The following is a 13,128-nucleotide window of genomic DNA, read 5'->3' on the forward strand; positions in this document are numbered from 1 at the left end:
GGATCTGTTTTTTCTAACTGCAGTTTACTGTTGTCCCAGTTTCCATGGCAAAAGGCATCATGTACCATGTGTGCTGCGATAATACATTGTTTGCATGTGAGATAGTGTATTAAGGGCCACATGAACAGCAGTCTTTGCCTCTGTCAGTGTGTTGAGGACTCCACAATCTACCCACAGTGCTGCACTTAAACTTTACACCAGAGAGCATTAGGCAAGAGTTGTATAAGGAATAGTTGGATTTTTCTTCCCAAGCTACCATCTGGGTAATCTGTCTGATCCTTCCCCTGATTCCAGTTTATCAGTGATAGATTATATGAATTTCAAGGCTAGGCAGTAGCTGAGCAGGGCTGGGGGTGTGAAGAAATTTAAATATTATTGCATGCCATACCTAGACAGGGTTTTGTAATATCAGAGAAAGAACTGGGAGAGAGTCAGCCAGTTAACCTAATAGCACAGCTGGTAGAACACTAGGGGGTCTGGGTTAAAGCCTTAGCTAGGTCATTAGTTTCCATCTTACCCAAAGCTACTGGCATTGTCAAGAGAAACTGGCTCAAAAATAAACAATTAAGATATTGTAAGATATTAAAGAATAATAGGAATTTTAAAAAAACAAATAAATGCAACAGATCCAATATCCTCACCTCCCCCCAAATAGAAACTTGGCCTCTTTGTGAAGAGGAGCAATCACTCTCACTGTCTCTGCAGTTGGAGATGATTTTGCTAAGGTGGTGCGTTGTGTGACTATTATTTCACACATGCAAAGAAACATCTTTTGTTGAACTGGTGCAAAGAAACAAGGCAATTAGTCTGCAAATAATAGCAGATGTCAAGATGAAAATAAATTGTCAAGGTGCCAAAGAGAACACATGTTGTGTGTTAATTGTGGCCCAAAGAACCTTGAATGTTTTTAGTAGCATCCTGATGCACTTGTAGAAGAAGTTGAGGTTCATGCTAGCTAATGAAACAGCTGAATGTAGAAATTTGATTTCTGCATAGCTGGTATGGCAGAAATAAAATATTTTTTTCCCAAAAAGCTTTAGAATTTATTGTAGAATGAATGATGAGTCAGAGCTTACATCAACCCTGAGTATTTTTTCCCCCATAGAATTTTGAGATCCTTCAGCATTTTTTAGAATCCAGGAATTGATAGTTCATGAAGTGGAAAAAGACGGTTTTTTTAGGGGCCATTAACTGAGTACCCAGGCTTCACCATTGTTCTTTTGATTCTGTTGCTAATTGATTTTATAATGTTGCTACCCTTCAGTTGAAAGGAGGGTACCACTTCTCAAATGTTTGTATTTAGTGTTCTATTAATCGTTTATTCAATCAAATACAAAAATGGATTTTGTGCCTCCTCTCTCCCTTAAGAAAGCAGCTCCTTTGAACCGCATTCAACATACACCCTGCCCCCTACTTTTAACTTCGAATAAAAACCTCTGCTCCTGGGCAAGTAAGAAAAATAAACAAAGTCGTGTGCAAAATGTGATTCTAACTATGGTCTTTTACGTGGCTTGGGTTGTCACTCTGGGGCAGGAAGGGAGGTCCAGCTCCAGCCCAGCTGCCTCCCAGCTGCCCTTTCTGAGCGGGTCTTCCGCCCAGGCTCCCAGCTCCCTGCTCAGAGCCAGACAGCTGCCCAGGCTCCACACACAGAGCTCTCCGATGGGCAGCTGCCGTGCTCCTGGTGGGGACCAGGGAGCCAAGAGCCCAGGAGAGGGGGCAGGGGCTGTAAGTTGACTTATGTTTGCAGTGTAGACATGCCCTGAGTGTCATGTCCTGGAAGGAAGCTCTCCAGAGTCCAAACCAGAAATATGAAACATTGAAAGAATCCCTCTCAGATTTTAAAGGAGAGCCCACTACGTACTAGGACTGCAGTTCAGAAATTGATTAGTGCTTGATAGATAGCCCTGGAATATAACCATATTCAGTAAATATATAGTGATGGTGGGCATTGTACAAATATGAATTAGGCTTGGTCTACATTTAAAAGTTAGGTCAGCATAGCTATATCTTTCAGGGAAAGTGAAAAATTCACACCCCTGAGCACCATAGATATTCCAACGTAACCCCCAGTGCAGGCATGGCTATGTCAATGGAAAAAAATGTCATCGACCTAGCTACCACCGTTCAGAGAGATGGATTACAACAAAGGAAAAAACCCTTCTCTCACTGTAGGAAGCATCTACACTATGGCACTACAGTACCATAACTGTGCTGCTGTAATGCCTGTAGCCTAGACATGGCCTAAGTGAGTCTGAGTGCATTAGTTCATGAAGCATCTAGTAGCATGTTATACATATATATGTACATACATATGAAGAGAAAAAATAAAATTTTAAATCTCTGGTAAACGTCTGATAAACGTTTCAGACACAAATAAGTATCAGTGATGTGTAGGATACTGTAAAAATGCCATTTACTTTTTTTGGCCCTTTCTGAAGGAAAAGACAATTTTTCATTGTCAGTAACAAAGACTGTGTGTTTTATTTTTGCATTTTACTAAAAAGAGATCAATTTGTACCTAGTCATTTAAAACTTTACATGTATGTTTTATTTGAATGTAGACATGTATTTTATCTTAAGTTAATTGTATAGCTATTAATAGGTAGTCTGCTACAATTTCACTTGTTTCCTGCAAAATGCAAAGGCAACTTTAACGCCTTTATGAATTGTGTACTTAATAAAAAGTTTATTTTTTAAAAAGAAATATGTAAATAAAAACATTCTATACATCTTAAAAATACAACAGCATACACTTTATTCAGCTACTCTTTAAATAGCTCACCCTTACCAAATCTCATTTGCATATTTTCCTGTGGCAAATAATTTCTTATTTTGATGGCTAGTAAAATATAGTTTGTTCCTCCATTACCATAAATAGATTTTGTTTGTTGATGAGTGCATTTCCATGATGATTTTTTAAGGCTAAGCATACTGCTGTTTTACAGCAGTTTCCTGGAAGAAGCAAACTTGTCACACAAACTGACACATCTGATGCAATCTAGTTATTTGACCACCCCATTCCCACTCAAATGTAACCCTAACATAATCCTACTTCTCTTCTTTTAAAAAAAATCAAAAAAACTTTATCTTAAATCTAATTGTTAGAAAGAAAATGTATTTCTTTTTTGTTCTGATTATAAAATGAACACTTGTGGGAAAATGTGCAAGTAAGGAAAAATGAATGAATGCCAGCTGTTCCCTGCCCTCTTGATAAGATTCCTAAAATTGATGCAGTTTTCTCTTTTTGATGTGAGAACTTTAATTTTTTGATCATGAACCAGTTTCCTTTCTAAGATATTTGGGCTTCCTGCAGATATTTGGAAACAAGCTTGGACTTCTCCATGGACCCATGGGAGAATGGCCTGTCTCAGGGAAATCCAGATCAGGACCCAATCCAATCCCTCCTTCCAGTTCACATCAACAGTGGTACTGAAACACAACCTATTTCTCTCCAGAAATAGGCCTTAGGGGGCAGGATATCCCATTTCTAAGGACATGATTTTAACTGGTCTCAGACAGTTGGGAACAAAAGATAATGTAGCACAGATGTTCTCTCTGCATCTCCAGGTTCCATCACATCGTACCTTCCTCCCCTCTCCAATCTCAAAAGATAACAAGAAACACCAAACCATCCTGAGAGGAATCTCACATCTTCTGAAAGCCGGGGCAGTAGAACCAGTCCCTCAGTTCAAAAGCTGATGAGGATTCCACTCCCTTTGCTTTGTGGTCAGACAAAGATGCAGGAGCTGTCCAGTTCAACCAAAAGCTCTAGAAGCTGAACAAGAGGTCATTTGGGATGGAGACTCTTCCTTCCATTGTTGTTGCAGTCTCTTCAGGAGACCTTCCAATGTCAGTGGAGGTGGAAGAAATGTATCTGCACATACCCATCAGGCCCTGTCCACCTGTGCAAACCATCACTACCAATACAAATCATTGCCTTTTAGTTTGTCCACTATAGCCAGGATGGTCAAGAAGGTATTAGGAGTGATAATAGGCTGGCTGAGGAATCTTTTTAGCCAGTGCAACATTTGGAAAGTTAACCATGTCATATAGATTAAAAGGTCCATTGTGAATAGGAAGGCTGTGTACTTTATGTGCTTACTGGATATAGAAGTGGGTTTACTATCTTTATAATAAAAGACTTATAGTGCAGCTAGTACAGAATGTTTCATTGAAATGGATCCCAGGAGTGTGATACAGGTGGTGTCTGTTGGAAATATTAACATTTATTTCATGCCAACTATTATGTTAGGATTTAAATTAGTTACAGTGATGTCCTCTGGCCGCAGATTTTTTGTAATAAGTTTTGTCTGCGTAGTAAAGTAAACTATTTTACAGTGTAGGAGTCTGTCTCAAAACAGAGCTGAATACAAAACCCACATAAATTCTCCCAGTCTGGAAGTACGGAAGTTCCCAATCGGTATTACCCTGTCTTCAAGGCATCTCTTTTGACCTTGACTACCATGATTTGTCTTGCCACGCAACAGTGCATACTGTTTGCTTCCTCTAGACTCTGGGCTCACAAACTATTTAAAGGTATACTACCCAATTCCTCACACTACAATAATAATTTATTAAATGTTCAATACTTTGTCACACTCAGTATCACTGAGTGGGGAAAATATGCTTACAGTTAGGGCCACTGCCCCTTTTTTTGCCACTTCTTTTCACCAAACTCCTTTCTCTGTTTCTCTCCCACTTCCTTATCTTTGTATCTCTCCTTCTTTCTTCCTTCTGAATTTCCTTCCCTGCAGCAACTTCCAGTTTCCCAATACTCATCTATGGGCTTCATTTTTACCCTCCTCCATTCCACAACTAATACAAGCAATGGCATAATATTCTTATCTCTTTAAATCTGACGTTTAAGGTGTCAGTAGGCTTTAGCGTTAACCCCCTTCCCCCAATTAGATTAATGGAGAGAAGGAGAAACAGACACCTTTCAGAGCTTTTGTGTCTGATCTCTCCAGTCCCAGAAGACAACACTACATGAGTTTGTACTCTGCATTTTGGAAGGTTTTGTTTGCAATCATGAAGGACAGAAACTTACTCTTTTTTTTTTTTTTTCATGAACACTTACATTCTGCAGAATCTGAATATGGCAGCATCAACACATCCAGCAAGCCAGATCCAGCATTTTATACTGTGCTGTAGAATCTGAAAATGCTATCTCTCCACTGTAGTAAAATTGCCATTTTAAACTGTCTAATCCCACTGAATATTGAGTCAAAAGTGTCTGCAGTACTTGAGAAAAAATAACAAAAGATCTTTCATTTTTTATTTGAATATCTTCATATTCTTGCTGCCTAACATTTTGTATTTGAACAGTAACCTTTATTCAAATACAACTTCAAGGCTTAACATGCTTTTGCCTCACTATATGTAATTCTATTTGTGCTTGAAGAGTAGTGAAAAAACTCTGTTACTCAAAACTTTCTCTATAATGTTGAGTTGAGGGGGCTTTTTTCAGGCAAATGTAAAGACAGATCTTAACAAGCAAACAGGACAGGTAAGAAATTACCTTTCCTCAAGAAAACAGAGAATGACTTGCTGTCTCCTCAGCAAATCATCATCAGAGTTAAAAGCAGAACTGAAGACTCTCAGAGAAAAAAACCCGCAAAACTAGTAATTGTGTACAAACATTTGGTGGGCTGCATTTTGTAAGATTTTTCTTTTCTTTTCTTTTCTTTTCTTTTTTCTTTTCTTTTTAATTATTGGAAAAATAAAAGTTTCATGGAATCCCTTCTCTTCCCTCCCATTTTGTGGGGTTACTACTATGACTTTATAGGGCTGTTGATTTTTAATTAATTTTATTAGACTGCTGATTGTAAATTGAACTATATATAAAAAATGTGATTCATTAATACTTTTCATTTATGGAGGGAAAATAAAAAAGTATGGAGTTCAGATGTGTTGATGACAATATAGATGCCTCTAAATTGGTGGAATAAGGATCTGGAAAATGGATGGGGACCTTTAGGTATACTTTATTTATGACTGCTACATCCTGCTCCTCTTTTCAGTGATGTTTGGAGCTCTTATAAGTGGCACAGGTAATAGAAGTATTGATGGAAATGCCGCATTACTGGACAAAAAAGCACTGTGTTCTGGTAGCAAACAGTCAGATGCTAAAGCTCCTACACAATGATCCTCCCACCTCCCCTCCCCTGGTGAATTTAGCTATTTTTATTACAGTGAACAGAATTGCTGCTAATTCTGTTTCTGGAGACTTTCCGTTTTTTAAATTGTCTTTCAATTTAATTAAAATAAAATAAGTAGGACTCCACTGCCCTTCTTTGGAAAATAAAAATTTGTGAACCCCATCTCTTGACCTTGGATTTTGAGTCAACTTCTTTGCGGACTGCAATGGAGTTATGCCAGCAGAGATTTTGACTTATTGTCTCTGGTTCTGTTTGTTTTCTGATGTGAGGAATTACAGCTTTCTGTTGTCTGGGAATCTTTACTTTGAAAATTATTTAAAAAGTTTCTTCATAAGGAAGGGGATCCCTTAAAGAGAAAATATAAATGTCTTCAGAAATATTAAAGTGAAAGTTCTGTATTTACATTTTTGTTTTGCTATTTATTTCTCTTTAGGTTTTATGGCAGGCATACAAAGGAACCCACAAATATCCCAATATGGACCTCAACAAACAGGGCCTTCCATGTCACCACATCCTTCACCTGGAGGCCAAATGCATCCTGGGATTGGTAGTTTCCAGCAGAGTAATTCAAGTGGTACTTATGGGCCTCAGATGAGCCAGTATGGACCACAAGGTAATACAACAAGCAAACCATGATACATGCTGTTAATCTGTAAGGTAAAAAACTGATAATTTTGTGGAAAACTGTTATTCAAAGAATGCCTTTTTTTAAAAGGACTCAATGGTGCACCTTTTGTTTTAAAATAATTGCAAAAACAACTTTAGCTAACATCATATTCAAAATGTTATTAGCAGTCTTTGTATTCTCTAATTTCTCCGTAAAATTCACTAGCTTGTGGCACTTGAGTTAAAACTTTTTGTTTTGCGTTATTATACTGAGGCCAAGGACGAGGAAAGAGATTATTTGACATGAAAAAATAATTTGGGAACATACATGGAGTTGTTTTCCAGTGTTGCCACATCTGACTTGGTGACTGAAGATAAAACTGGACATATATATAAAAATAAAATAATCCAAGACAGGCCAAGACACAATGTTAGATGCTTTGTAAATTTTAAAGTAGGGTTAAGTCTGCTTGAGTTGAAACGTTACCAGTTATTTCCTAGAAAGGTAGAAGCACTAATAGCCATGTATTTTTATTTTCCATTTAGACTAATAATTGACACTATTGCTAATTAAATCTATGCAAAACCTAGGGTTTCACTTCACTTTGGCTTGAGCAAACATTTTAGTGGGTTAAATCTGTGTGGTTTACACCCTTCCAACTCTGTTTAGAGTTTCAGGTTTGAATTAATACACAATTTCAAACAAAATCTATCTGCGACTGTCATGGCTGCTCCATGATTTTTCAAAAATGGTTATTAGTGGTTTAGTAAATTAGTTAGCTGGTTCACTTACCACTCTAGGATACAAATCACTGAGACCTGCTGATCTGTGTACGTTCACATTTTCCCAGTATTTCCTTAATTGCTTTTTGTCATCAGCTACAGTATTGATAATGGTCTTAATTACTTCCTAATTGTCCATATCTCTTCCTGTTTTTGATTTGTTACTTTCCTGTCTCCTTTGAATGGAAATTTAAGATTTCATATTATGCTTGTAAGAGCAAGAGTTTGTCCTGGGTCAGAACAAAAGCTGGCCAAATGTTTGTCCTCGTCCAAAATTTGCCTACTCACCAGTGTTGGGTATCTCATTGTACACCACTTAGCTAGCCCCCATTAGCCAAGAGATGACAGCATTTCAGCAATGTATGTGTATGTAGATGAAGCTGTTATTAATTATTCTTTATCATTTTATTAATTTACTCTGTCTAAGTAGATTGTTGTCTTCACCGGTTTGGTTTTCTGGCCAAGGGAGTAGCTTCTTCTAGATTAACACCACTATCTGCCTGTAAATGTGTCACCATAAAATACGCATGGAATATTGGATCTGTAATGCTGCCTGGCCCATTCTTCTGGAGGCCAGGCTTGTCATCCCTAGGATGTGCTTGAGTTCTACCAACTCAGTGAACAAGCATCACAAAACTGGTCCCAAAACAGGACTTCCCTTGATATATGGAGCCCCGAGGCCAGTTTGAAATTTTGTAGTAACTGTGAGGGTTAAAGTCTATTCATGAGCATCATAATACAGTAGTTACTGTGGGAATGTAATATTGAGCTCTAATGTATACGGTTTGTGAATTTTAACTAACCCTTCAAATAGAGAGAGAGAGAGAGATAGGTCCTTTTATTTTGCTTGTTTGACAGAACTGTTGAGGGATTTAAAAAAAAAAAGAAGAAACAAATTCTACCCCTGAACATTTAATGCACACAACCTTGAACTAGTCTGTTGCTTCGTCTTTAATGGATAACCTTTAAAGTATGCATCTGTTTAGAGATTTAATGAATTTCCAGCAAAACCACTGAATATACAGGGACAGTATTTCCTTTCAAATTGGATCAAAAAGCTTGTCTGTTTCAGCAAGTTCTTCCCATTGCTTGTTTACTGAAAACAGCTATTTTATTGAAAAAGGTCTGTATCTTGATCCAGGAAATTCTGTAGAGGGCTCATCAGAATGCTGTTGGAAGTGAGTTCTAACAAGGAGGATGATTTTAGTATTCTGAGTTCTATCAGAATTAATCCCTCTCCTTGTTTTGTTTTGTTGGCTCTTCTCACTCCACAGAAAATCCCCTTCTCATTAATCCCTATGATACATTTGTTCTAGTGGTCTGAACAAAAGACTAGGAGCAAGAACTGCTGAATTCTAATTCTGACTGTGCTGCTGATTCCCTCTTTCAACTTGGGCAAGTCAATTAATTTCTCTGCTTCAGTTTCCTTAACTGTAAAATGGGGATAATAATACTTCATAGGGATGTGTGAAGATTAATTAGTTAAGTCCAATTTACTGGTGCCTTCCTTTTGTTTGTAAAGCATTTTGTAGTTGTAAAATGTTGTAGGAGTGCTTCTATTATCTGAACAGCGAGCAGTTAGCTTAAGTGGTAAAAATCCAGTGGATTTATTATGTACCGTCATTACTTCCAGCCACATTGGTACTGTTGAGATTCCAGATCATGGAAATAGCTGGTGTCAGTGCAGTAAAACATTAGCTGAATGAATCCACACTGATTGAATGGAAAGGTTTTTATACTAAATCAATGCATTTAAGTAACATGCCAGAGATTACTTTATTTTTCTCTTGAGTTCAGCAGTTTTTTCGCCTCTCTTTGTAGATGAAAGTGCCTATGTAATGATTTTATGGATCATGGTCAGAAGAAATGGCTATTAAAATGTGAACTTGAGGGCAGTAGGGGAATGAGCATTAACAAGTAGTTTCAAAAGGGCTTCGTGAATAGTGTGATGGATGTAAAGGGTGTCTCTCTGTTAGAGCCTAGAGGGGACTGGTGATCCTGTCCTCCGGCAGTTGTAAAATTAGTACACTGCAGACTCTGTGTTGTGTGGGTGACAAAGGGAGAAGAGAACTTGAAATTTGTCACCATGTTGTTTGACGACTTATGAAACATTGGCATGAATGTTATAATTATATTAAATATTCACAATCACTAATCATAATGTGTCTTGGGCCTTATCCAATATATTTTTAGTTTGAATGCTTAAGTTTTATCTTTTAATAGACACCTCTTCATTTTTTAATAAACATAACTTGTACTTTCCTCTCTTAACACTTACTTGCTAACCTTTGATACATTATGAATATTGGGAAAGAGATCTGTATAAAAGCTCATTCTGGCTCAGAAAGTCAAAAAATCACTTTTTTTTAAATTATAGCTTTGTTAAATATTTCTTTCAGTCACCAAATGTACATATACAAAGATCAAACAAACAATAAATTAACATTGAAAGGGTGCACTTTACAGCATTATAACACTTTGGAAATAAGAACCTCAAAAGTTACAGTCAAAACCTTTTACATTGCACACAAATATACTTAAAATTAAGAATATACAACAGTGTTGCTCCACTTGTCTTTCAACTGTCAAAATATAAATAATATTTTATAAAATTATTAAAACTAAAAGAATTCACTAGAATCATACTCACTTTCCACTGTTTTGTTCATTTTAGCCTTTGTCCAGCAAAGCACTTAAGCCCGTGCTTAATTTTAATCACTAGTAGTCCCATTTAATTCAATCAGACGTCTTGTGTACTTGATAAGCATATGCTAAAGTGCTTTGCTAGATCGGGTGCCTTAATTTACGTTTTTTTTGTCAGTCACGGACCTGTCCTGCAAACCCTTTCTCAAGGGAGTAGTCCTTACTCTGCAATAGAATAAAAATTACTCCTGTGAGTTAGGGTTTGCAGAAGTTAGCCTCCAACTATAGAGTAGAAATTATCTGAGTTGTTTATGGTCAGTTTCGCTTGGTTGTCATGCACTTTCACAGCAATAGTGAAGCTCATTTGTATAGGACACAGCTCTCTCGGGCCGGTCCAAGTCTGAGGGACAAATTCCCACAGAAATAAAACCATCACAAACCTCACCACTTTCTGCTCCAAATTCAAGGCGCACTTCTTCAACCTTGCTTTTGCTAATATACAGGCATAGCAAAGGGTACATATATTACATTTTTGAAAAATATGAAAAAAATCCTCAACACCATTTTTCTTGCCCACCCCAAAGAAATAAATACACTTAAACTGTATGGAAGCTATCTTTTTGTTCTGTGTTGTAAAATGGCTCATACAGTGGGATCCAAGTCAATCACTAGCTCTCCTATGTGCTATTGAATACAAATAAAAAATAATTGTTATCGTAATGGATGTTAGTCACTTCCCTTAATTTCTTCTGGAAGGTTCTTAGATACTTAGCTATTAGGGCCATAGAAGAATCAGCATAGAATAGAGCCCATCAGGGCCTATTAAGGATGGGATTTTTCTGAAGTGTACAGTGTTTACCTAACTCTGCTCACATTTAAGTCAGTAGTAAAACTCTCATTGACTTTAGTGCAGTGGTGGGCAACCTGCAGCCCTTCAGGGTAATCTGCTGGCCAGCCACGAGACAGTTTGTTTACATTGACTGTCCGCAGGCATGGCAGCCCACAGCTCCCAGTGGCCACGGTTCGCTGTTCCCAGCCAATGGAAGCTGCAGGAAGTGGCAGCCAGAACGTCCCTGTGACCCATGTTGCTTCCCGCTGGTCCCATTGGCTGGAAATGGTGAACCGCAGCCACTGGGAGCTGCGGGGGGCTGTGCCTGCGGACGGTCAACATCAGTGAAATGTCTCGCAGCCCGCCAGTGGATTACTCTGGTGGGCTGCAGGTTGCCCACCACCGCTTTAGTGTATTAGGCCAATACTGAATGCTATTGAAATCCCACTCAAAATCTTAAAATACAAAGAGACAAACAATAAACACTCTTCATTTAATTTTTAAAATATAACATTAGTGCCTATTAATCTTATGTTTTAAAATTTCTTTTTAAAGTAAAAACTAAAGCTCCAGTTCTACAAACAAGTGTTTGCAGGGTTGGCTCCTAAACATGAGACCTCCGCCACTTGATAGCGTCCCCTAATCAGAAATGCTTGTAATGGGATTTAACATCATAGCCTTGTTAATAACTCATTCATTTAAATATGGGCCTTTCCTTAAAATTCCTGAAATCTATTTTTATCCAATGAAAAAAGGCACCACTGCAGTTTGATGGTTAAATGGAAGTGTAGACAATTTTAAAAACATTTGTAGGGATATTATTTTTAATACTGTGAATCTGACCTATACCCATAAAGCAAGGAAACTTACAGTCAGTTCTGAAACTTCCCTCCTCTGTAATTGCCTAGAAATTGCAAGGTATGAGACCCCTAAGTGCAGTTACGTACTGTAGTTCATGCACAGCAATGCCTGAGCAGAGTGGTGAGAATGGGACAGAAGTTTCAGCCTTTGGCAGGTTGTCAGTGTCTTCAGTGTTTTTATTGTCTGTCTTCCCTTTTTTTAAGTCCAATTATCATTTTACAAGTAACTTTGATTGCTTCCTCCTCCATTTGAGACTCCAAACTTCTGGATTCCATTCTAATTAGCTTGGGTGAGCTGGAATTGAAAATCCACTGGATGCAGAGGGGAGGGGTTGCTCGCTAGTATTCCAGAGCTGCTGTGCCAGGCTTGTACCCACTTGAAAAGTGTGGGCTCTTGGACTTGGCTGCCTGACACGTCCAGCTGATGTGGGCTGGCCCAGCATCTGCTGCATTCTTTGTGTTTAATGCTGCATCCATCTGTTTTCTGTCAAAGCCACTGCCAGCAAATTACTAATCTATTAGAGAAACATGGAAATAAGATTGCACTTCTCAGTCCTGCATTTTTCTCTTCTATTTTGTTTGGCTTTTATTTTTCCTTTTTTGTGGTTTGGGAAAGGTGGAAGAATAGCTGGTACTTGAGGTATTGAGGAAACGTTTAGCAAAAAAATAAAAACCTGTGGAAAAAACATTGAAACATGTTTTCCTTTCTGAAAGGATATCATTTCCCTATACTCTTGGACTTGAATCCCTGGAGATGAATGATTAGAATGATTTTAACTGAGCCAACATGTGTTTATGGAGAAGATTCCTCTGTTTTTGTGTGTGGTGTTCGTTCTCTGTAAGCCAAAGGGAAAAAAAGGAAAATTAGAAATATTCTGTCTCTGATACAAAATAGTCTCAAAATAATAATGCCATCAGTGTCTTCTCCTCCATGTGTGCTGCTGAATTATATTTTATAGACCCATGTTGATTGAAGACAGAAAAAAATTAGGAATTCAGGGCAAAATTCAACCCTGGCATAAACTGGAATGACAGTAACTGTCATTGACTTCTGTGGGAGTAATACCTGCTTACGTAAGGGCTGAATTTGCTCCTCATTGGAAAGTACCTTACGTACAGTGTGAATGTAATATAGATAGATAGATAGATATAAAAAATATGTTGTACTGTGTGTGTGTATATGTGTTCACTCAACCCTGTTGCATAAATCTATCTACCAAGCAGTCTTAAGACCAGAGCAACAGCTGAG

The 13,128-nt window shown here is 37.8% G+C and overlaps 1 protein-coding gene across 8 annotated transcripts in view; it reads left to right on the top strand.

Annotated features, from left to right (window-relative positions):
- The window catches only part of ARID1B (AT-rich interaction domain 1B), a 403,429-nt gene that overhangs the window by 306,773 nt on the left and 83,528 nt on the right, over positions 1-13,128 (top strand). For all 8 annotated transcript variants that reach the window (XM_077813245.1, XM_077813244.1, XM_077813247.1 and 5 more), the window contains one exon: positions 6,592-6,771. In XM_077813245.1, the coding sequence (XP_077669371.1) occupies positions 6,592-6,771 (180 nt within the window). The remainder of the gene's footprint in view (positions 1-6,591; positions 6,772-13,128) is intronic.

Source organism: Eretmochelys imbricata, chromosome 3 (assembly GCF_965152235.1).
Source record: "Eretmochelys imbricata isolate rEreImb1 chromosome 3, rEreImb1.hap1, whole genome shotgun sequence".
Taxonomy (NCBI): Eukaryota; Metazoa; Chordata; order Testudines; family Cheloniidae; genus Eretmochelys; species Eretmochelys imbricata.